At 39.9% G+C, this 26356-nt stretch overlaps 1 protein-coding gene across 6 annotated transcripts in view; it reads left to right on the top strand.

Moving 5' to 3' along the window:
- MAP2K5 (mitogen-activated protein kinase kinase 5) overlaps window positions 1-26356 on the top strand; it is a 249041-nt gene that overhangs the window by 97969 nt on the left and 124716 nt on the right. For all 6 annotated transcript variants that reach the window (XM_087856834.1, XM_045810841.2, XM_045810840.2 and 3 more), the window contains 2 exons: window positions 4939-5000; window positions 10241-10289. In XM_087856834.1, coding sequence (XP_087712960.1) covers window positions 4939-5000; window positions 10241-10289 — 111 coding nt within the window. The remainder of the gene's footprint in view (window positions 1-4938; window positions 5001-10240; window positions 10290-26356) is intronic.

Genomic DNA, 26356 nt, shown 5'->3' with positions numbered 1-26356 from the left:
TCTCACCACCCTGAGATCATGATCTGAGCTGAAACCAAGAGTCAGACCTTAACCGACAGAGCCACCCAGGTGCCCCAAAGATGACACATTTTTAATACTTAAAACATTCACTTTACAGTCTATATTGAACTGTCTTTTTTGAGAAGACTCCTTTCTAGACTTGAGCTATCTAAAACCCCTCTCCTACTGCTCCTTGGCAGCTTCCCTTTACTCCATGCTAATCAGTCCCTGAACATGAAAATTTCCCACTTTTTTGAGGTTTGTTCTCCAATTCCCATCTTTCTGTTATTTACCACATCAACTGTCCTAAGATTTTATTGCCCTTTCCTAGATCTGAACTTGTCCTTTGTCCTTGAGAGATTATGTAGACTCAGGCATGAGCTCTCACAGTTCCTTTGCTTCCACCTGTAGCTCAGCCGCACGTGCACCTGACCCTCCTTGCACATGCAGGGCTGCATGAGGTCAGTCCCTCCGCATGCGCATCCACTCGGTGGCGTTCTCTCCACCAGTCACCCTCTCTCTTTTGGCTCTTCCTTGTCTAGAATACAGTAAAATGTACCCCAAAAATATATGGACCAAAAACCATGTACCGCCATCTATCATTTCTTCTCTTCCCTTCCCATTGCAGTTAAACTTCTTGACAACTCTCTCCCAACCCTAGTACTGTTCCTTCCCTTAGTGTAGATTCTCACTATTTTAATCTCATATTAGTCCTTTATTTCCAGATATTTATTGAGCACTTTCCTTCAGACGCTGTTCTAAACCCGGGAATGCAATAGTGAGAATAGGACTTAATTCCTGTCACTATGGCACTTAAATTCTGGAAGGGGAGGCTGAGAGGAAACACAGTACACTCTCTGAGAGGGATAAGTCTCGTTAAAACATAAAGCAGGGCAGATGATGACTACAGAAGAGGAGGGGCTAGAAAGGACGGTCAGGAATGGCTTTTTTATGGGAGTGACATTTTAGCAGAGACATTAATGTCAGTGAGCCACTTGGGAACATCTTCGAGGAAGATGTAGTATCTGGTATAAATGCACCAAGGTGGGAACAAGCGTGGTGTAATCAAGGCCCCACAAGAAGTCTGGAGTGACTAGCAAGTAGCAGTGAGAGGCCCTAGGGCTGGAAAGGGGGCCAGAGAAGTAAGCAGAAGCTAGATTGTGTAGGCATGTAAGGAAGTTGTGTTTCAGTCTGAATTGGAATGCCACTGGAAGGGTTTAAGGAAGAAGGGCCATGATATGCCTTCTCATTGAGAGAAACAATCTCAGAAATGCTCCACTATAGCATCTCAGAATAGATGCCTGCGTTTTTGGATTGCCATCTTGGGAATACATTTTTTCCCCCAAAAAACCCATGTTGTGGAGAAAGAAAGGGAGTATCAAGTATTCCCTTGAGTACTTGAAAGAAAGGGCTCTTTATTTTTTCAACTAACAGAGGCTAAAAGAGCTTCTGAAATTTTTGCTTGTGGTTCCAGATTTTAATTTTATTAGTTTTGATAATAATCATGGTCATTTTAAGGAAAATTTTGAGATGAATATGACAGTATTGTTGCTTCTCCTTCATTTACTTCTTGTGTTTATCCTACTTGCAAGACACTACTTTATATTTTAGCCCCGTATTAGGTTAAGCACAGACCTTATGCCATGAGTCCAAGGCTTAGTTGCATGAAAATGATAGCCCTAATTCATCCAGAGAAACATCCGGTTTGACAGTTGAGATGGGGTTTTTTCCTAATCTATTAGCACTCTTCCTCCTGGTTCCTGTGGTGGAGAGTGGCATGCAATGAAATGACTGGCTAGGGGTGGTCTAAGGCCAGGGAACACAGGGAGGTGACAGGTCACAGAGAGCAAACCAGTGATGTCCCCTTAGAATCATGAATAAAAGGTTCAAACCAACTGTGCAACATAGAGTTTCTAAATCCTTGAATACCAGCTAAACTATCTGAGTGTGTAATGGTGATACCACATTACATTAAACAGTAAGAAAGTTCACATGTGATTCCCAGGCTCTATGAGGTTATGGGGAAACCTTTTAAACATTTGCAGTTCTGGGAGTTCAAAGGCTGAGACCTTTCCTGAGCCCTACCATCAGCTGACTCATGGCCGTGACTAGAAAACGTACCTTCCTGGGTCTCAGTTTCCCCCACTTATCAGATAAAGTCACTGGACTGATCTTTAATGTCCCTCTAGCACTAACGTTGGGTGATTTGAAGAGTCTAAGAATTGCCTTTTTGGGATAGAAGTGATAGTGAAACTCAGTGACCATTCAACTGAAAACTCTCATTTTTAGCCTAAGAATTATTTAATTGCACAAAGAGAACTTATTAAGCTTAATAGGAATTCTTGATTCTGAGTGGATCTGCCAGATCTTTTTTTTTTTTTTTTTTTTTGCCTCTGACAGTTATCTCTAATGATTATGTTAAGGACAGGATGAATGTGATGAATTGATGACACAAAGCCAGTACCTAAAGATTCACCCATGTGGATGGCTGAGGAGAGTGGGCTATAACTGAGATTAAATGGATATTTACAGAAACCAGTGGACTACCTCAAAAAGAGATTCTTTTTTGGCTTGTTCTACCAATAAGGGTAGTAATGGACTCTTTGGCCTTTCCATTTAGCTTGTTGACTATTAATTGTCTGTTTAACTAATTAAACCCTGATTTACATTTTATGTAAAAAAAAAAAAAAAGTCTCAGGACTTCTTCCTTAGTGTATGTGAATGGATTTGCACCTCCGGTTGAGGCACTCAAGCTTCCTTTCACTTCACAAGGGACCGGTCCAGTACGCGGCATTTGTCAGTCTTCCAAATACCGGCACGAAAAGCGTATCTTCTTGAGACTGTTTATTCTTGCAATTGCCAATTCATTTGAAAGATCAATGAGAACATGAAATTTTTTTTAAAGATTTTATTTATATATTTGACAGGGAGGGAGACAGCCAGCGAGAGAGGGAACACAAGCAGAGGGAGTGGAAGAGGAAGAAGCAGGCTCCTAGCGGAGGAGCCTGATGTGGGGCTCAATCCCAGAATGCCGGGATCACACCCTGAGCTGAAGGCAGACGTTTAACGACTGCGCCACCCAGGCACCCTGAGTTTTCTTACCATATTTTCACTTTTATTGCATCTATAATAAAAATGCTATTTTAGTAAATAAAGATGGTTCAGTTCCTTTCAGAAGTGCCTTTTTTTCATTTTCTTCCTGGGTAGCACCCAGAGCCAAAGCATCAAGTTGAGGCATACCGTGGTTTTCCAGCTTCTCGTAAGAATCTGGAAACTACACGTCAGAATAGTGTTTCCGCTTTAAACAGGATAAATACAAAGTCAGTACCTTTATATGTATGCAATAGATATCATTTGTTTTTATAGGAAAAATAATTTTTTAGGAAAACTTGACATATAAAATATTCATATTTGTGAAATGTACTTAACTTCATTTCAAAAGAATAACATGCTCCATTTTAGTATCATCCAGTAGTAAAGTGGTTAAATATGAATTTTTAGCCTCTGATTGAAATGGAAATTATGCCTCAAATATCCTGGATAACTCCATTATAGAACTGAAAGACTAGGATGCCTGGGTGGCTCAGTCAGTTAAGCGTCTGCCTTCCGCTCAGGTCATGGTTTTGGGCTGCTGGGATAGAGCCCCGCATCAGGCTCCTTGCTCAGCGGGGAGTCTCCTTCTCCCTCTCCCCCTCCCCCTGCTTGTGCTCTCTCTCTCTCTCTCTCTCTCTCTCTCAAATAAATAAATAAAATCTTTTAAAGAACGGAAAGACTACACCTCAACTTGACTCAAAGAAAGGTTATTACATGCTGTTAAATAGCTCTCATATAATCATATCGTTAATAGGGAAGTAGTGGTTCTTTGCGTATCTTTCTGAAATTCTTATATTACTTGTGTGAGATTGAAAATGTAACAACCATACCCAAATTTGTACTTCCAAGTGAATATTGGTTCCTTTAAAATAGTTCCCTGGGAAAGCCATGCAGTTATTTTCAGAGATGTTACTGTTGCTGTGGTCCCTTCCTTCAGACCGACTGTACCTATCTGGTGAAGTTCACGTGGACTTTAGTTTATCTGTTGATTCATTTGACAGATATTTATCAAATAGCTACTTTCTGCTAGTTATGCTCATTTTCAGGTTGATGAAAACCTAAAACGAGTAAACAGCATGGCCTTGTCCTCCTTCTCTTTGCAGTCTAATGGTTTTGGTTTTTGGAACTGCTAAAAGCTGGATTTGGTAAAGATGAAGGAGGTTAGTGAATACCATTTTAGTGAAAAATATTATGACACACGGAGATGGGTTTTTTTTTATTTCATAAAGTGGTTTTCGAAGTGATATCAAAGAGAATTTGTAAAACAGACAAAATCCAAACCATTTTGAACTGAGTATCTTTGGAATAGGTTGATTGCTTGTCTTGGTACTTAATTTGAAGGATAACGTTCATTTAGGTAGATGTTAATATTACTATTTTACTTTATTAGTTTTTTATGTATATTTTGGACCTTATATTCACCACCCTTTGTTTAGTTAATTTGAAATTTCTAAGACAGGGTCCTGGTTTACCTTTGAGAAAACTGTTACATGAGGTAGATACCTAAATGTGGTTGACCTGTTGATCTTTAGTTTTGTGTATGTATTTAATTTTACGTAAAATACAGAGTTGTAGCCTGCCCTCGACTAGCTTCTTTCAGTTTTTACATGTATGTGATTATACATTTGGAAATAAAATGGAAATAGCTAGTTATGCTTTATCCGGAAGTATGCTATTATGTCATAAATAAAATTGGACTAAAAACCAATTCGACCCTAGACATCCAATGCGCAATGTAAGAAGAAGAGAAGAAAAAAAAATATTCTCACAGTGAATGCACAGAGGAGCCCAGTGCAGCATTCTAGTAGTTTTATTTATAATAATGCAACATATCTGTCTCTACAGGGGGATCCTTGGATGTATATAGAAAAATTCCAGAGCATGTCCTTGGAAGAATTGCAATAGCAGTGAGTATATATGTCTTCAACCTTATGAAATTGGAGCGATTGAATCTTTTAGTCAAATCTGTTCCCCTTATATCCTCACGATTTTGTTTTCTTTTTCTTTAATCCCTGTTGACTGCCAGCACCTTCTCAGCTCTCTTCTCTTGTCATTTTTGCCTTTTCTTCTTTTTCATAGATCGACCCACAGTAACAGTATAGTCACATGACATGCTTCAGGCTTACCGAAATTGGTACCTGTTCTGCTTTCGTGTGTTAACGGAGACCTTAGTACGCTTGCTAACCAGTAACATTTCTAGGTTCTTCAACAAGAAAGCTGTTTGGGGGACATTTTGTAGTTATAAGCATATGACTAGAGAATACTTTTCGAGTCCAAATTATTAAAATAAAACTATTTACAAGAAAACACTACTTTATTCTTAATGATTTTTGCAGGCTTTTTGTGTTCTTCGTTTTTAATTTTTTCACCGGCGATTTCTAGGAATTTATTCCCTTTGTGGTTAAGAGCAGTTTTCCTGTTTTCTATATTCACACATAAATTGATGAACTATTTCAACTAGACTAACATTACTGGATAAGCTCCAGATTTGAAATTTGGAATAACGCAGGCTATACAGCGTCTAAAAGAAGTCATGGGGTGGTGTAATAGTAAACAGTTGCTAAACTAAAGGCACTCTGATAGCTTAAGCAGCTTAATGCAGAACAAAGCGATTATACCATGTACCATTTAATTAAATGGCTGATTTTTGCATTCATTATACATCAGACTGACAACTCAAATCCTTTAATCCAACATGGACACTTACTTAGTCTTAGTTCATTGTAATTCACAGCTTTCCTTTGTTCTTTCTGATTATTAGTGTGAACTGCCCAGGGTGATAACTTTCTTTGCTGATGCTATTGCTAAGTAGCTTCTAATCTACATGTTTAGGAAGATTAGTTTAGTATGAAATTTGAGTACTTAAATCACGATTTTAGATGAAAATAAAAATGTTTCATTTCCTCTTTTAATCTCAGAGGGGAATGAATGCTTTGTGGCTTTTGGCAGTTCTTGGCTCTAAAGTTTAATAACACGTATAATAAAGGGCAAAAAAAGGCAAGGATACCAATTGAAAAAGAAAAAAGTATATGAGTTCTATATACTCAATTATGTGTTGAACTTGGCTAAAGTAGGAATGTGCCTCCTTCAGTCAGAGAAGCATGTACTTCCTGGACTTCATAAATCTTACCTTCCTCTTGTGTAGGGCATCCACACAAGGCCATTGGTCTTTTCAGTTCTACTGGAGTGAGAAGCCTGCAAAGTGAATGGAGTCAGCAAAAAAAATAATAATAATAATCAGGCTTCAAATACCGGGCTTACCTATTGGGCAATCAAAAATATGACAAAAATTATTTTAGTGAAAGGCACTTAAAATAAATGCTAGCCCAGAGCATTGTTTACATTTGCCCTTACATTTTTAAAAATTAGGGTCCCCCCCCCCAAAATATGTCCAATTTCTTTAGCTTTTATGGCTCATCAGGCCATAGTAATGAAACCTGCCTGTGGCCAGAGTAAAAGAAATGCTTTTGATAATTTTGCTCTTCATCTGCCACTTTTTATAAACTCTGCTGGGGCCTAAGCTTGTATAATGCCTCCAAAGCGTATTTTTTTAATGTAATTTGATTAGGCTACAAACTTGGATAATCCTTTGTTGCAGCTGACAAACACAAGTAGAAGGATTCCCCCAAATCAAAATTAAGACTAGCAAATTGATGTTTGTAGTAGGTCGTCTCTCCTCTACTGTTCTGAAGACAGATCAGCATTGTTCCTTTGAGTTCCCTCCATGAGGCCGAGAAAGCACATGGGTGCTCTTTGCCATGTCAGAAGCAACAGAATCAGAGGAGAGAGGAGAGAAATAGATGTATGTTGAATACCTCCTTGTGCCAATGTTTTATGTATAAATATTATGTCATTTAATCTTTATAGCAAACTCTGTAAACTGTAGGTTATTGATCATATTTTATACATGTGCAAGATGAGGCTTAGAAGAATTAAAGTTATCTGTAACTAATCAGTAAAGATTTGAACCCAGCGCTGTTTCACTCCAGGCCTCATGCTCTTTCACTCTGCTTTCCTAAGAGAATGAGAAAAAAGAGAGGAAGCCCTGAAAGGGAGAACAAGGTTAAAGAGAAAAAAAATAAAGAGAAAAAAGAAAAGTATATGAGAAAGGAGTGGAGTGACACACACAATTGCTTCGGATTCTTTTCATGTCTTGGAACCACATTGAGGCCTCTCTTCCTCCCCCCCAGTTAGCTTTGTTTCCCAGGTTCTAATAACCTGGCGTGCTGTGGACGGCCAGAGACCCAAGGTTCGTTACAGGATGGACCCCTGTCAGCTTATATGATGTGCTGTTTGAATTTTCTCTCGTAGGATATATGGCAAGAGCATATTTTTTCCAGGAAAAAAAACCATTCACATAAACTGGCTGATTTCAGCCTTCCAACTTGCTTGGTGATTTTTATCCACTTTCCATTTGAATGTGGTCTCCTAGAAAGAGGAATGCCTTTCTGCCATTTCCTGCCATCCTAGCACGTTTTATTTTTCCTCTCATTTCTGAAGCAGTGACACTGTGTGCTGTATTTTGAGTGCTAATGTTGATTGAAGTTGTCCCTGAAAGGATGTGCACTTGACATGTCAAGGAGTGAGTGATTGACAGCAGATATAAGTACTTTTAGTGTCAAGGCTTTGTCAAGTCATTGTTGTGAAACCTAGCCTACTGAATGCCAATAATAGCCTCTAGAGTTTCAATGGACAGATTTCTGGCTTCCTCTGCACTGCTTTTTGTATGCTTCTAAAGGAAAACGTAGTCTCTTTTGACAAAGTTGGAAGAATCATACATTCTTTTTGAAGCTCTAGTAAGATTTCTAATTTTAGTAAGTATCACAAAATCAGCATTTGTTTTACTTTTTTTCTGCCTGATAATCTGAAAATATGGATTGCCTTCCCCTTGTGTGTTTTCTGGTCATTCATTTCTTGTGGGACCAGTTTTTAGTGGTGAGCCATCTTTAATGGGAAGGTTCTGTAATATGCAACTAAGCTTATAAATTGAGAAGTTTAACCCTAATTCCAGAACTCAGAGGTGATTACTTCCATGCTAAATAAGATGGCCTCCTCCTACTACCCAAAGAGAAAATTGTTTTCATTATTGTTATTTTTATAAGCATTTAAGGAAATGTTTTTGCCTGTTTCCTTCCCCTGTTGGTTATCATTATTACTATTTTGATATTTTCTTCCTTTTTTTTTTTTTAAACTATCTTACTGTCCAAATATATGTGTTTTATTGTAATGCCACTTATTTCAAATCCTGGAAGAAATAATTTGCTATAAAAATGTATTCTGTTCTCTAAAACAGACAAAATTATTGTGGAAACAATCATACCTTGCTAGCAAATCTTTCAGGAGTACATCCCCCTCTAAGAAAAGAATTAAAATATGTTAATCTCTGCTCAGCATTAATTGATATAGATTTTACCTTCTTCTGGATCTTTAGTGTATGGAAATTGGTTTTCTCTCTTTGCATTTCTCTTTTTAGTATTGCTCTTAGTCTTTCTTGATCAACTGAAATCCTTTCAGATTTAGCCGCAGGCTTCTTTTCCTCATTTTCAAAATAAATACATGTAAATCACTCAGTTACTCCTCATAATGGCAGGTTTCCTTGTTTTTATAGTCCTGACTCACCTAAAATTTTCTATAATGGAGAATACTTTTAAATTCTGGTAGTAAATTTTGAGTGATAGTGGTTCATTCATTGTATCTGATACATAATTATGAATAGTCAGCCTTGAAATTGGTAAGTTCACACTCTGTGCAGACGGGGTCAGTGGGTGTGAATAAAAACACTTACATCCCCTTTGACAACCATTTCTATATAAAGGCTGTTAAAGCCTTTAGTGATTAAACTTCTCATACAGAAGGCAGCACTTGTAACCCATGTACTTAGGGTCTTAGAAACCTCTTTTTTTCAGAATCTTATTTCACTGATGATTCTTAGCACAGGGTGCAATCAAAAATCCAATCTAATTTGAATGTTTATATTTTCTCACTTTATTTTCTTGACCTGCCCTTCCAGTGTTTTCTACGTGACTCCACACATACGCCTGCCTCGCCAGCCTGGCCTGGGAGGCTGCTCGTCTTGATACACTTTGTTCTTTCCTACCCGAATGGCATTTAAAACATTTTTTGGAAACTTTTAAAAAAAATTATTTTAAACTTACAGAAAAGTTGTAAGATGCTTCCTCCAGATTCCCCAGCTGCTAACAGTTAACCACGTTTGGTATGTGTGTTTTTCCTGAAACATTTGAGAGTACCTTGCAGACCTCATGGCCCTTTACCCCTAAATACTTCAGGTGTATATTTCCTAAGAACAAGGACTTTCTCTCACATCATCGCTGTATACTGATCAAAATCAGGAAATCAGCATTGATTGGTACAATGCTTATTATCTAATCAGCAGTTCTGACTTAGATTTTGCCAGTTGTCCGGTAATACCCTTTCCAGACCAAAAGAATAAAAATTTCTAGTCCAGCATCCAGTCTAGGATTATACATTGTATTTAGTTGTGATGTCTCTGGTCTCTGTTAACCCAGAGCAGTCTCTCAGCATTTCTTTGTCTTTCCTGACCTTGATCTTTTTGAAGAGTTCATGGCCCCAGCTCTTGGACTGTATATTTTTACCTTGGCCTGAACACTCCCCTCTCTTTCCTTCATGAATCTGTTACTCAGAGCTCAGCCCTTTGGTAAAGCCTTCCTGATTATGGGCAGGAAAAGTAATCTCTGTTCCACCCATTGCTTTCATTAGTTAGCTTTTAAAAAATGTCTTTCCTTCATCGTAAATGTCATGACTTAAAAAAAAAAAAAAATTCCACATATGAAAGTATAGGAAAGGAAAGCCTTTCCTCCCTGCCCATTCCACTACTGGGAACTTAGTGATGGACTTCCAGGTCATGTTACATGCACATGTATTCTCTTTTTTCATTCATTGTGCTTTATCTTCAGGATATTGTAAGCCCATTAAAGGAAGGAGGGCTGTAGCTTACACATTTGGCATCCTTGAAGAGCCTGGCACAGAAATGGGAGATGTACAGTAGTAAATGCTTATTGGTTTTCAGAGTTTTAAAGGAAGAATTATGGTTGATATGATTATATGTTTACATGTGGAAAGTTCCTGATAAAATCATCATTGGATTGTTTCTCTTTCTTCCATTTAGGTTGTTAAAGGGCTTACCTATTTGTGGAGTTTAAAGATTTTACATAGAGGTATGTACTGCGCTTACGAGTTCTGACTTAATTTGTAAGGTTGGGTGGGGAGCTCTCCAGATGCCTTGATTTTTAAATGAAATAAATGATCTGATATTTAAGCTAGCTGATATATTTGGTAGTCAAAAAGATGGCTGCTTCGTAAATGTTTTTCTTATTTTCTCCTTCAGCAGCTTTGATTTAGATCATAAGCATGGTATTTTTATGGATGTTTACCAAACATGTAAAAAGGTATTTCATAGTATTTGAAAAGGACAGGATCTGATTTTTAATCCTGAGCTCTAGTTACTGCAAAGCCTTCACTTTCTGTACAATTGCATCCTTTCCTCTTATTAACACTTCAGACATTACCAAACACTGTGCCTGAAGAGATCGTTTCACATATCTTGAGAGTAAAACTTTATATAAGGAGTCAGTGAATGCGTCAGAAATCAGTCTCCCACTCGATTAACAGAACACACGAGAAGAATAATCAGATAACTGTTGAATGTTGTGAAAGGAACCGCCCTTTGAATTTTTCACTGTTTCCAAAATGTCCAAATTCATTTGGAGCAAATTATTAAGTGAGAAACAGACTATAGCAAAGCGACTTCAGTGCCTCCCATTACTAACAGTACTGTTTAATTTTACGCACCTGCTCAGCCCCGCTTTATGCCCATTTGGGGACTGCAACAGCATACACACTGGATGTGATTAAAGGAAAGTTTAAAAAAAAAAAAAGGTATGAGCTTTGAGAGAGCGAGCAAACAATGGAGGCCTTCAGCTGCAGTATCACATCGGTCACTGAGGGTTGTTTTTGTTGTGGGGGTTTTAATATCCTCGTGATCACAGATTTCTTCTCAAATCCCTCATCCTCTTTTGAAGAGGATGTGTAGACTTTGACAAGTAAAACTTGCAGTTCTTGAAGGTGTTTATGCGGATTAAATGGAATCACAAACCAAATGTTCCCTTAAAGCCAGTCCAGTCTATTTCTAGAGTGTAGTTGGTGCAAAGTGTGACATAGGGGGAGTGAGCTGAGTTGTGCTCGTGTTACTCTTCCTGGGAAGAAGTCGTCATGAGAACACATCTGGTGGGTGAGAAAAGAATGGAGCATTTTCACCACCAGGGTTAAGAGAGAAGGGTATTTAACATAATATGACCTATATTGTTTCTATTCCCTGTACTCCCACCTCCCCACACTCACCAACCCGTAAAGTGGTAATAGCCATTTTAATAGGAGTTAACACAGTGGTCAATTCTTGTCGTTCTATTGATTTTTATGGACATCTGCTATCCATTTGACAAAGGAACTCGAGGAAGACATCAATTCTCAATAGCAGAGCCTTCATTTAAAAGGCCCTTGCCATGGAAATGCAAATGTTACTATTAAAGTGATCCTTGGGGTCACCCTACACTCTGGGCGTGCAGCGTACTTCTGGCTGATAGCGAATCCGCCCTAGCCATAACATTCTGTGAGGGGTCTGAGGAGCACCAAGAACTATAGTGGACAGGGAAATACTGTTTAATTATTCTGCAATCATCTTTCTTTTTTCTTCTTTGCAGTCATTGGTTTTAGTTTTACTCTTTGTTTTGGAGAAATAATTGAATTTTTCTTTGAAATGGGATCTTGATAGGCATGTTTCAAGTGGATGTATGCCTGGGATCTAACAGTAAAGTCTAAGGGGTATGTCAGATTCACAGAACAAATCTGTAATCACTGCGGCCAAGTGTGGTTGACCAGAGCTCTCAGAGGCGAGTAGGTCCTCCCAGCTCTGGATGCAACTTGAGCCAAGAAAAGGTTCTCCGGCCAGTTACTGTGAAAACCTTCACTTTCTGTACAATTGCGTCCCTTCCTCTTACTAACATTTCAGACGTCACCATACAGTGTTCCTTAAGAGGTTGCTTCACGGGGCGCCTGGGTGGCACAGCAGTTAAGCGTCTGCCTTCGGCTCAGGGCGTGATCCCGGCGTTGTGGGATCGAGCCCCACATCAGGCTCCTCCGCTGGGAGCCTGCTTCTTCCTCTCCCACTCCCCCTGCTTGTGTTCCCTCTCTCGCTGGCTGTCTCTGTCTCTGTCGAATAAATAAATAAAATCTTTAAAAAAAAAAAAAAAGAGGTTGCTTCACATACCTTGGTGGCCTTAGTGGCTTTCCTGGTTGAGGACATAAAGGTTTCAAAAAGGAATCGTGAACTTGTACTTCTCTTCTCAGTCTTTGCTGGCCAGCTGAATTCCTGCACGGTCACCCCCTGTAAAATGCTACTAGTTAAGGGAAGAAGATGTCTGTGAGGGGCTGAGTGGGGACAGTGGTAGCAGGCCAGCAGACCTCCCAAGGGGTGTGAGTTTTAAATAAATGCCAGTGAGCGGACGCGCATCTGCATCTGTCTAGACGGAAAGACGAATGAATCACAGCACAGGCGAACAGTTATTCCCCAGTAATTATGGGTCCTCGACTGAAGAAGTCATATACACCTCATTAAATATATGCTTAGCTCTAGAGTTTCCTGGTTATTCATGGAAACTTTTACCTTCTGGATTTAAAGTATGTACTTTTATGGAAGAGTAGAAGCAGCAAGGTGTCCCTGAAGACTTTTGTGAAACATTGTAATGAGAAATTTACTCTAGATTGAGTAGTTGTTAACTTAATATTTTAGAGGTTTTGTCCATATTTAATAACTTGGATTCCATAAAAATAAGATTAAAGATGCCTTTTTATTTACCAAAAAGCTATTTAATTTTCTCCCTGATTAAAAAATTATAGCTTTTTAGATCAGTTCAATCAGGCAATTAAAGATCAGAGCTTCCAAGTTCAGCTAAGGCAATTAAATAGGTAATACACCTGTTTGTACACTTGCGCTATGTAAGCGCATTGCTGTACCTTCTTAAAAGCCCATATACTCGTTTTTGCTTTCTCTAAATGAACGATGATGGGAATTCTAGCTGAATATGTGTCACATTGTCAAATCAAAGGCAGTGGTCCTTCTGTGGGGGTGGGGGCGAGGAGGGAGAGCCGCCACAGGTACCGTGAGAACAGAGTGAACGGAAGATGATGCGGAGAAACACTCATGAGTGATCTACGTTTCTTTCTCCTTTGTCTTGGTCTAAGTACCTGTGTTCTCCTCCGATCATCATTTCCTTCCCTACAAATGCTGCCCCTAGAGCCAGGGTCTTGTACTTATGAACACAAATTTTAAAAGATGAAGAAACGGAAATGCATTCAGTTACCTAATGAGAAGAGAATACTGTTTCTCACATTTAAATGGCTTCCTTGGAATACTGCAGTCCTGGATTTTTAACCGTAGAACATAAATGGGTAAATAGTATCTTTTGGAATTTATAAAACACAGTTAATGACTTCCAGACAAGCTGGCAAAAATTAAGAGTCTTTCCCGTAGTGCATATTCAGTGAGGACTGTAGAGTGGACCGAACTCTGAGCAGCAGCAGTGACAGACCACCCACCCCACGAAGTTTGTTAGTCTGACACAGGCTTGTTCCTTTGATGTGTTTAATGTTCACTGGACATTTTTTTTTTGAATTAAATCATAACAGTTACTGTTCATAATGGATTATCAAATATTATATTCAATGTTTTTTTTTTAATTTTTTAATTTTTTTAAGATCTTATTAGAGAGCATGAGTGGGGGGAGGGGCAGAGAGAGAGAGAGAGAGAAGGACAAGCAGACTCCCCACTGAGTGGGGAGCCCACTGTGGGGCTCAATCCCAGGTCCCTGAGATTATGACCTGAGCTGAAGTCAGACACTTAACCAACTGAGCCACCCAGGCAACCCATCAATAAGGTTTTACTACTGTTTATTTTGTTCTTGTAAAGATTTGGTTGAGATAGATATGCAAGTACTTCATAAACTATCGAATGCTAATAATGAGCACAAGTTTTTATTGTATAATAACTGTGAATTAATCACTTTATCCAGTTTAAGCACATACCACTTCCAGATTAAGCCAGGAAGAGAGTTTATTATTCCTTGTATTACCGGGTCAAAAATTATGAAAACCTTTTCTCTAAGATAGACATACAGTATCACATGAGGACGTAATTATTAAAAATGTTTGAAAGTTCCATCAGGATTAACTACTGTGGAAAATTGTCTTTATTCAACAGCACATGTGTGAGCCCTGTAAGCATAGCATGTACTGACTGGGTAAAAACAAAGAAAATGAACAGTGAGAAAGTCTGGTAGACCAGATTTGACATTACAGCAAACATTGCAGCTTAACTTCAAAACATACATCGCCACTAATGAGGTGAGAGCCCTGCATATTAATAAACCTGCAGCTCCAGCCATAGCCATCATTACCCACATCAAACATAAATACAAGATTAACACCTGTGCCATTTCTTTGGAAGATGTGAGAATGCCCTGGCAGTAACTGCTCTCTCTTTCCCTGAGGATAAAAAATAGAAATGGAAGGGTAATGAGAATAGAGCTTAGATTAAGAAAATAAAATTGGCAATCAGGCTAGGGCAATCTTATACAGATGGAGAAGTTTATAGAAAGAAAAAAACCTAGATAGTTGGTGTCCCAGGACATTTTTTGTATATATGAACCTGGTTCATTTCACCTGCTTTCTCTAGTAGGAGAGTTTTTAAAATATTTTTGTATCTATATAAATATATTTTTAAAAATTTTTTTAAAGATTTTATTTATTTAAGGGAGAGCGAGAGCACACGTGCACACACGTGCACACACGTGCCAGGGGAAGGGCAGAGGGAAAAGGAGAGAATCTCAAGTAGACTCCGCACTGAGCACAGAGCCTGACGCTGGGCTTGACCTTGTGACCTGAGCCAAAACCAAGAGTTGTACGCTTAACCGACTGAGCCACCCCGGTGACCCTATATTTTTAATTTTTTATGTTATTCTGAAGGCAGATGCTATGCAAATAGATTTGTGTTTAGAGAAACTAAGTCTTGTGGTTTCAACATGCATGTTGGAATGTTATTTTCTGCTCCTGGCTTTACTTGTTATAAATCTGGCCTCACCCAGATCTAATTGGTGCTATCTTAGATTCCAAAGTCGTGTGGTTAGTTCAGTCATTTAGCAACTATTTATCTAATACCAGCTATGTGCCAGGCACCGCTCTAAGTACTTGGGATACATTCGTATTTAAAAAAAAAAAAAAAAGATTCCTACACTCATGGAACTCATTCTAGCAGAGGTGGAGCAGGGTTGGGAAGCAATCCGTAAATAGTAAACATAATAAAAAATAAATACAGTGTATTAGAAGATGGCTAGTAATATGGAGAAAAGAAAAAGTAGATCAAGCTTGTAGCAGCCAAAGGGTAGGTTGCAGTGTTTCCAGGGTAGCCCGCAGAGAAGATGAGCTTGGAGCAGAGGCTTGGAGTAGGAGAGCAGCTGGTCAAGTAGGTATATGGGGGGCATAGAGCAGAAGACACCAGGTGGGATGTGTTTGGAGTGTTCACAGAACAGCAAGGAGGCCTGTGTGTTCTGTTAGGAACTGTGGCAGCAATCCAGGTGAGTTACAGAGGCTCAGATCAGGGAGACATTTGTGAAGATGGGGAGAGGTGGTCAGATTCTGGATATATTTTAAACATAGAATCAATAGAATTTCCCAATGGATTGCTTGTGGGTGTAAAGAGAAAGAAAGGAGTCAAAGTTGCTTGAAGTTTCAACAGTAGTTCAGTGTGCTAAAAAATGCTTCCTGCTACTTTTTTCTGTTAAAAGGGAGCCCTTGGGATGCCTGGGTGGCGCAGTTGTTAAGCGTCTGCCTACGGCTCAGGGCATGATCCCAGCATTCTGGGATCGAGCCCCACATCAGGCTCCTCCGCTGGGAGCCTGCTTCTTCCTCTCCCACTCCCCCTGCTTGTGTTCCCTCTCTCGCTGGCTGTTTCTGTCAAATTAATAAATAAAATCTTAAATAAATAAATAAATGGGAGCCCTTCACTAAAATTAAAGAAAAAACAGATAATTTAAGTGCCAGCAAGAATATGGAGCAACGAAAACTCTCCTGCATTGCTGGCGGGGATATGAAATGGTACAGCTACTTTGGGAAACAGTTTGACATTTTCCTGCAACATGAGCCAGCAGTCTCATGCCTAGTGGCTTGATTCACAGTCCCCCCAAACTGGAGACAACCCAGATGTCTTTTAGACGGTGAGTGAATAAACAAGCTGTAGTTAATCCATACAGCGGGATACTACTCAGTAATAACAGAACTAACTACTGATACAGGCAACGTGGACGGATATCAAAGACTTCATGCTAGGTGAAAGAAGTCCGTCTCAACGGGCTACCTGTTTTGTGTTCCACTTATACGACATTCTGGAAAAGGCAAAGCCATATAGATAGAAAATGCATGGGTAGTTGCCAAAGGGCCGAGGGCGGGCTGACTGTAGAGCTCTGAGGGAATTTTGGGGAATGTTAGAAATGTTCTTCACCCTGATTTTGGTGGCGGTTACACAACTGTACGTATTTGTTAGAACTCCTAGATCTAGGGCGCCTGGGTGGCTTGTTAATTAAGCGTCTGTCTTTGGCTCGGGTCATGATCCCAGGGTCCTGGGATCGAGCCCTCTGTTGGGCTCCCTGCTCAGCTAGGTGCCTGCTTCTCCCTCTCCCTCTGTGATCTCTCTCGCCTTCACTCTCTGTCAAATTAATAAAATCTTATAAAAAAAAAAACACATAAATCTATACATCTGGAAAGTGTGAATTTTACTGCAGTAAATCAGAGAAAGAAAGAAAGAGAAAGAAAGAGAAAGAAAGAGAAAGAAAGAAGGAAGGAAGGAAGGAAGGAAGGAAGGAAGGAAGGAAGGAAGGAAGGAAGGAAGGAAGGAAGGAAGGAAGGAAGGAATTCTCATCTCAGCAGTGTGGTAGAAGCTGTACTTTAGAAAGAAGTTTCCCCTGCCAGAAAGGCAAACCATTCTTTCAAAGAATCTCGGTGATTCTCTCATTATCACCGTACCTTATGGTTCCTGAAAAATCCTACCTTCGTTTGGTCTAGCAAATGAGTAGGTTGAAAAAAAAATCCCTGATGATTTAAAGGACATTTGCAATGTCAGAAAGAGAAAGAGAGAAACTTAAAAGTAGCTGTTGTCATTGGCCAGCAATTGGGAGCATCTGGAAATTGGACGAAATCTTCTGTCCTTAGTTAAGCCATTTTTCCCTTAGATATTAGTAAGAGCTGCAGGTGTTCAGCAGTGACTTGGCCCGACTTAGACAACTTAAAAAGCTCAATTTCTAAGGAGGAGTAAAGCTTTATTTGAATTCTAGGTTGAGTCACACTGCTTGACTGCGTTGTTGTGTGACCCTGGAAAGGCAGGTCTCTCCTGCTCTCTGGGTCTCGGTTTCCTCTTATATACATTGAAGGGATGGCTAGGTGTTCAACTCAAGTTCCTTCAAGCACCAGAATTTGTACTCTGTGACCCGGGACAGACGGAAGTGTGACAGGCTAGTGAGGTAAGGGAAGAAGGCTAATCCAGAGAGGTATATGGGAGAAGAAAGAAGAAGATTGGGAATCCCCAAAAGTAGATTATGCTATGAAAATAATAATAGTAGTAATAGTAATAATAATAATAATGAATATTTATTAAGCATTACTCTGTATCAGACACTGCCCTAAGTGCTTGATGTGTCTAGACTATTTTGTGTCCATTCAAAGTGGAGAATTCCAGGAAGTATGAAATCGTTTAGAACTGAAGAGGAGATACTATGAAATGCAAACAAATAATTGAGAATTAAAGCAGTGTGACTTAGCTAAGAAAAGGGGTGCCAGGGTCCTGGGATCAAGGGTCATGTCAGGCTTCCTGCTCAGTGGGGAGACTGCTTCTCCCTCTGCCCCTCCCCCCACTCATACTTGCACACACTCTCTCTCAAATTAATAAAATCTTAGAAAGAAAGGAAGAAAGAAAGAAGGAAAGAAAGAAAGAACGAAAGAAAGAAAATGGGGGCTTTCTAAACCAGACTGGTATAGTAAAATCAAAAGACATCTTTAAGGGGAAAGGGTTTTTCAACTATAAAGTATACTGAAATAAAGTAATTTTCACTAACAAAGAATTATAAAAAGAACATGTTGGGACACAACATGGATGGAAAGCAAGGGCATTTTAAAAATCTTTTTATTTTGAAATAATTGTAGATTCACAGGAAGTTGCCCAAAAAAGTACAAAAGGGTCCCATGCAAGGGCGTTCTTTTTAAGGAAGGCATTTGGCAGAGAATTGGAGGCTGATAATCCAAAAGGATGTCGGCAGGTAAACGTTATGTATATTTTCGAATGCCTTTTACATGAGAGCAATGTAAACATTAAGATTTAAAAAATGTTAGAAGAATATTTGTATTCCATCCCCAAATTATTTTATTGTATTTATTAAATGAGAGAAGAGGTTGGGATGGTGGAAGTAAAACCTTGAATTCCTTAGGAAAGAAATGTTGATGTCAAGGCGGCAGTGTTAAAACAATACCTTTGTGGAGAGTGAATTTGGGATTTTTGTAGAAACTAATTAGGGAATGATCATTTGCCGGCTAAAGTGATTCTTCAGGGAAAGGATTGTTGGAAAGCATTACTGTCAGTAGAAAACGAACCTGGTTAATTTTAAGTAACTTATGAAAAATGTGCACAAAACTTTCATAACCTCTTTTGTAGAGATGTCCTCAGTGTGTGCTTACTCGTAGGTTATGGTGAGTTTGTTATCTAAGCCGTATTTTTGCTATCTGGAGGAACAGTCTCAGTTTTTTTTTTTTTAAAGAACTGGTTAGTGTTTGAGCAGCCCAACTCATTTAGAAGGAAATCATCCCCAGCTGGTTTTATGTTGAACATGAGAGGCTGAGAGAGCCAAGGTGCGGGGGCTCCTTCCCTGAGCTCTGTGACTGTTTCAGTCAAGTGTGTCTGGAAGGGGCATTTGTGTTAAGCAAGTGCTAGTGAGAGAAGCAGTTACCTTGGCTCCTGTTTTTAAGTCCTTTGAATACTGTCCTTTAAATGTAAATACTAATCACACGCCAATGCTGTAGTTGATCATGACTCACGAACATTTGTGTTTTTGAGAAAAAAAAAATAGACTTAGCCCATTAACTGAGGTAAACAAACTAGTTTAATGACTGTGGGTTGTTGGTTTTTCTCCAGCTCTGACAATCCACACAAATGAATGTCTCTAGAAATCAAGCCTCCTTCCCCACGTTGGTCATTCATTCTCTTTGCCTCGGGTAATCACTGGGGATTTCTGTATTTGCGATAATGATCTTCAAAAGCAAGAAACCCCATATGACATGACTTAAAAGTATTCTTTTAGGGGCGCCTGGGTGGCACAGCGGTTAAGTGTCTGCCTTCGGCTCAGGGCGTGATCCTGGAGTCCTGGGATCCAGCCCCACATCAGGCTCCTCTGCTGTGAGCCTGCTTCTTCCTCTCCAACTCCCCCTGCTTGTGTTCCCTCTCTCACTGGCTGTCTCTATCTCTGTCAAATAAATAAATAAAATCTTTTTTAAAAAAAAAAGTATTCTTTTAAAAGAATATGTGTCTAGAATGTATAAAGAACTCTGAAAACTCAATAGCGAAAAGACACGAAGAGACATTCTACTGAACCGGCTTTACAAATGGCAGACAAGCACATGAAAGATGTTCAGCCTCATTAGCCAAATTAAAACCACAGTGAAGTATTACTACACACCTTCTAGAATGGCTAAAATTTGAAAATAGAGATAACACCACATGCTGACGAGGATGCAGAGAAATGAAATCGCTAACACATTGCGGATAGGCTTAGAAAGTGATACAGCCCCAGTGGAAAACACTTGGGCATTTCCGAAAAATTTAAACATGCAGCTACCATCCAACCCAGCAGTTGCGCTCGTGACCATTTATCCCAAAGAAGTAAAGACTTAGGTTTACACAAAAACCTGTACACAAATGTTCATAGCAGCTTTATTCATACTAGCCCGAGACTGGAAACACCCCAGAGGTCCTTCGGTGAGTGAATAATTAAACATTGTACGTGTCTGTACACTACTCCTGCTCAGCATAAAAAGGACTCTCTGGAGAATTACGCTGAGTGACAAAAAGCCAGCACAAAAAGTTACAGGATGATTCCATTTTTATAATATTTTTCAAATGACAAAATTATAGAAATGGAGAACAGATTAGTGGTTTCCAGGAGCTAACGAGAATGTTCGGGGGCCAGAGGGAAGTGGGTGTGGCTAGAAAAGTATGATGATGGACATGTTCTCTGTCTTGACGCTATTGGTGTCAGCACCCTGTCTGTGAATTTGTACTATATGGTTCTACGAGATGTTACCAGGGATAGAGGGTATACAGTTGTCTCTGTGTTGTGTCTTAAACTGCATGTGAATCTACAATGATCTCCCCCAAAAAAGCTTAATTTAAAAAAAATGTGATGTTTCTATAGTTGTCTGTGTGGGTGGTCTACTGAATCAGAGAGGGTTTTTCCTGGACTTAGTTTTTCTTTCTCCTATGCATCTGTGATAGGACTTATCATAGCAGAGTCATCCCTTTTAGGACATCTCTAACAGGGAGGAGAAGAACCCAGGAGAATTACCATGCAGGCCGCCTCCCCCCTCCCCCTTTCGGAAATGAGTATCCTTGGAAGCCTCAGAGGAGAGAGAAGAGATCAGGTGCCATACAAAGAAGGAATACAAGTGGGAGACGGTAGTTAGTTCCCCGGTCATCTCCCCTAAAGTCCTTCTACCTTGCTGGGGGTTGGGATTTAATGTCGATTATGCAATTGTTGTGTGTTTTGACTCACAGGTTTTTATAGTACCCTAAAGGGATCCCCGGTCCCACCACCCAGCAGGGTGCACTCTGTATGTGGCCTGATGCATGTTTGATTCACCAAGCCCCTCACACAGCTCTGATCACAGCTCTGTCTTGTAAGCAGACCAGGAAGTTTAGCGCTTCTCAGAGGAAGACAGGAACACCTGTGTGATGGTCCTATTGTTGGTGAGAGGTTGGAGGCCACAGTTAGTGTATGGCGCTGATTGTATGCTACCGCATGTTTGTTCAATGAATAAATTGAATCCTAACTTTCCAGGAATAATGTTTTTCTCCTAGAATTTTTTCTGTGAGAAAAAACTGTACTGTAGTTTTATGTAGCTTCATTGGAAGTTATCCTTTGTTGCCCTTTCTAGTAGTGAAGTAAGAGATTTATCCTCAGAACACTCTGATAGAATGTGGAGCAGTTACAAGACCTCTCCACACCTGTTCTTTTCTCCAAAGACCTGGTTTGAAGTGATCAGCACCGTGGAAATCAAGTACGTCGTTTTGCTGTTGGAGTATTAAGTTCCCTCCGGACTGCATGCAACAATAATTATCATCATTCCCTGAGTGCCTTCCAGATACTACTGTATTAGATCTTTCGTGTATACTGCTTCATTCTAGCTTCTTGACAACCTTGCAAGAAAAGTATCATCGTACCCCATTTTTAGATGAAGAAACTAAGGCTCAGTAAGGCTAAAGAATTTAGTCATAAAAAGGGCAATCAGGAGTTCGTGGTCTTGGTGGTCTCATGGAAGAGCTCTGGTTTTAGGGTCAGACCCAGGTTTAAGTTCTGCTTCTGCCTCTTAATTCAACTTTGCTATGTGATCTTCGGTCAGTTCCTTAACCTCTTTGAGGTCACAGCACTGTGCCTGGTACATAATAGCTATTGTATAGTTCAAATAATGCTTCACAAGAAGAGCAGCAAGAGGTTATGTGGGAGAATAGTTAGAACCTTCCCCAAACTTTCCTCCATATCTGTGAGAAGTGGAAAAATCTAAAATAAAACCTCTGAAGATCAGCCAGCCCTTCAGTGCCAAAGCTGGGATAGTAGTCCAGCTGCTAAATTCACATGAGGTGGATCTTATAGACACAGTGCAGTTTGTTAAGGCTTCAGACTTAGGGTTGGAGGGGCAGCTGGGTGGCTCAGTCAGTTAAGCATCTGACTTTGGTTAGGTCATGATCTCAGGGTCTTGGGATCGAGCCCCCCACTAGGCTCCTTGCTCAAAGAGGTGTCTACTTGTCTCTTTCCCTCTCCCTCTGCCCCTCACCCCCACTTGTGCTCTCTGTCTCTCTCTCAAATAAAATCTTCAAAAAAAAAAAAAAGACTTAGGATTGGAGACTCTAGTTGTATAGCCATAGGCAAGTAATTTTATTAATTTGAGCCTCAATTTACTCATCTGTAAAGTGGGGCTAATGATTTATCTCCATGGTTATAATGAGAACTAAGTGAGCTAATAATGCATGTGATGATAATGCATTTAGCTCGGTGGTTGGCATATACAAGTGCTACAGAGGTATGAGCTGCTAGAATTTTTCTTTCTTTCTTTCTTTCTTTTTTAATTTAAGGAAGGGAGGAGCAGAGGAAGAGGGAGAGAGAGAATCTCAAGCAGGCTCCACTCTCAGTGCAGAGTCCAACACGGGGCTCAAATTTAAGAGCTGGTTGCTCAATCGAGTCACCCAGGCACCCCTTGAATTTTTATTTCTTTTAAACAATTTACTAGAGTTGGTCTTGTGGTCATGGTGTTTCAAGTCAAGTCTATAATCAAAATGCATCTTACAGTTTGTTTATGCATTTAATGTCGTATTCTCTTGCTTTCTTTCCTTTTTCACTGAAAAGCTTTTGTAGTCAGTAGGAGTCTTACAATTCATGGTATCTTAGATATGGGAAGGTAGGTTCTTCCAGAGCTGCGGGAGGACATATGTCCTTCTGAGTCCCAGGAACTTGTTCCTCCACACCTGCTCTTTCTCACACACTGACCAGAATATGTACATATTGCTAGGTAAGGAATCTAAAATCCACTATGCTAGAAGGGAACCTCTTTTACTTACTGTGAGAGGATTGAGGGAAGACACGAGCCATTTTGCCGTTGGTATCAGCCTTGTAAATGCTGCGTGTCTCTTGCCTTTCTCATACATGAAGGCAAAAATCAGGTTTGTTGCCTCCATTCTGAATAGAATCATGAGACTCCAGATAATAGCTGCCATTTCAGATAGCTAATTATACTGCTTAATTTTATTTAAGGCTTTGCAAGAATATTTGGATGACCTACCCTTTATTATGTGATGGGGTGATTAGAATAACTTTTATATTGCATTGTGGTTTTCTCTTATGCGTGTCCCTGTTGTGCACAGATGAATTTGTAGTGCAGAATGTCGGCATAGTCTATATTTAATTGTACCTGCTGTTCTCATTCATTAGAATGCAGTCCCCAAGAAATAACTAGATAGATATATTAGTTGATGTCTTTTCATAAGACAATTAAACATAATGAAAGATAATGAAAGGAGGTTCCTGCAGCACCCTTGGAACAGTGCTAGGAGAGGGTACCAGGAGGGGAGACCTGCTAATGTGTCCTCTGGCTCCTGGCAAACTCAGAGTGGCTTCCTGGCATGCAAGCAAAACCGTGTAATTGCTTTATGGAGGGAAGAAGTTGAAGAGAAGTTTATTTCTGCTTTCACTGTCAGCCACAACAGAGCCGCATGCCGTATATCCAAACTGAGATCACGTTCCCTAAAGAATTGTAACCATGCCTATTTCTAAAAGCGTCCAGTGAGGCTGACACGTGAAAGCACAGAGCAAATTAAATATTTTAAGTATAAAACAAGAACGGATACCAAAAGGGAACAGAAGTAGCAGATACCATCGGCACTTGATGTAAATAGATCACAGCAAAAAAGGTAATCCTCGATTTGTGTGGTTTTCCTTTTCAGACAAGAGAAAACAAGTGGTAGCCTGTACAAAGTCAACATTTTCTTTGGAGCAATCTTACCAGGAAATTGACACGTAGATCCCTGTACAAAGCGCACGGGGTAACTCCAACTATAGTTTAGTGAAAGTGCTTTTATTTATCTGTTTTGAACAGCCCCCTCGGCACCCAGCCATATCCTGACCGAGGGCAGCCTCCCACTCTGACCCCGATTGTGTTGGGAGCGGAGGCTGGGCTGTGGGCAGCGGGGCCTTTTGTGAAGGGCTGCGGAGAGCACGTGCTCTTGTGGGCTCCAGTCTTTATTAGCAGGCTGCAGCTGGATGCTGTTTTTGTGGATTGTTTAATGGCTAATTGATGCAGCATGTGTCGAGATACAGTTTCTTGCATGAGGCGGTTATGGGTGGCAACATGGGTTGTCTCAACATGATACCAATTTCCACAGTCAATTTGGTCAATTCAGTGAAAAAAAAAAATGAGTCAGTCCAGCCTGAAAATCAGAGCAGTTTTTGGAGGTTATGGAGGAAACTATGGTTGGTTGACCAGATTTTTCATGTTTGAACCAGTTGTTTTCACATTTAAATACATAGCCTTAGTCATTTGGGGAAATAGTCTTGAACACACGGAAGTGACACTTAAACATTCCTGTCTTTAAATATTTGTAATCACAATCAGGCCTTCTAGTGCCTATCAGTTTTGAGAGGGAATGGCCCTTTTGCCATTGGTGTAAAGTATATGATCATTGTAATTAACTAATGTTTCGTATTTTGTTATCAGTAGAGTAGGAAAGTAACCACGGTGACCACAAAGCCCCTGAGACACTATGGAGAATAAGTCAAATTGTGTTTTGAGGCTAATTTCTTAAGCAGTTTTATTGATCTGTAACTTACATATTATAAAATTCACCCATTTTAAGTGTGTGGTTCAGGGATTTTTAATAAGTTCTAGAATTGTGCAGTTATCCCCATAATCCATTTTGGAACATTTCCATCACCGCAAAAAAGTCCTCATACCCGTTTGCAGTCAGTCCCTGCTCCCAGCCCCAGGGAACCACTGATCTATTTTCTGACTTTATAGATTTGCCTTTTCTAGACATTTTATAAAAACAGAGCCATACAATATAAAATCTTTCTTTTTTAAGTAAACTCTATCCCCAACATGGAGCTTGAACTCACGACCGAGGTCAAGAGTCGCATGCTCTACCAACGGAGCCAGCTAAGCACCTTAATATAAAATCTTTCCTGTCTCACTTCTTTCACTTAGCGTAATGTTTTTGAGGCTCATCCATGTGGCACCATGTGTCATCCATTCCTTTTTATTGCTGAATAATAATCTATTATATGGATAGATCACATTTTATCCATCCATTTGCTAATAGACATTTGGATTGTATCCTGTTTGGGGCTTTTACGATAATGCTGTTATTCATATACAAGTCTTTATTTGGTTCTCTGTTCTCATATCTCTTGAGTAGATATGTGGGGGTGCTTCGAACCTTTCTTTAAATATTTGTAATCACAGTGAATCAGGTCATCTGGTACATACCACTTTTGAGAAGGAATAGCCATTTTACTATTGATTCATGATCATTGTAGTTAACTAATGTGTTTCATATTTTGTTAAAGTAGAATAAGAAAGGGGGCGCCTGGTGGCTCAGTCGGTTAAGCATCCAACTCTTGATTTTAGCTCAGGTCATGATCTCAGGGGCAAGGGATTGAGCCCCACATCAAGCTCCATGCTTAGCATGAAGTCTGCTTATCTCTCTCCCTCTGCTCCTCCCCTGCTCATGCTCTCTCTCTTTCTTACTCTCTCTCTTTCAAGTAAATAAAATGTGGGGCGCCTGGGTGGCTCAGTCGGTTAAGCACCTGCCTTCAGCTCAAGTCATGATCTCAGGGTCTGGGATTGAGCCCTGCATTGGGCTCCTGGCTCAGCAGGGAGTCTGCTTCTCCCTGTCGTTCTGCCCCTCCCACCCCGTTTGTGTTCTCTCTCTCTCTCTTTCAAATAAATAAAAACTAAAACAATAATAATAATGAATAAATAAAATAAAAATAAAAATCTCTAAAAAAAAAAAAGTAGGGAAGTGACCACAAGGGTTATATGGTAAGTTTATGCTTAATTTTTAAAGATTTTTTTTTTAATTTTTTTTATTTATTAGAGAGAAACAGCCAGCGAGAGAGGGAACACAAGCAGGGGGAGTGGGAGAGGAAGACGCAGGCTCCCAGCGGAGGAGCCTGATGTGGGGCTGGATCCCAGAACGCCGGGATCACGCCCTGAGCCGAAGGCAGGCGCTTAACCGCTGTGCCACCCAGGCGCCCCTATGCTTAATTTTTAAAAACACTTTCAGGCTGATTTTTATTTAGTTAGAGGCTCCTGTAGAAAACTATCTACTATTATCTTATATATGACGTGAGACCCTGTTTGTAAATTCTCT

Source organism: Ursus americanus, chromosome 28, assembly GCF_024610735.1.
Source record: "Ursus americanus isolate L20-20 chromosome 28, mUrsAme1.1.p, whole genome shotgun sequence".
NCBI lineage: Eukaryota > Metazoa > Chordata > Mammalia > Carnivora > Ursidae > Ursus > Ursus americanus.
Note: the sequence above shows the minus strand (reverse complement) of the source record. Positions and strands in the feature narration are given on the sequence as shown.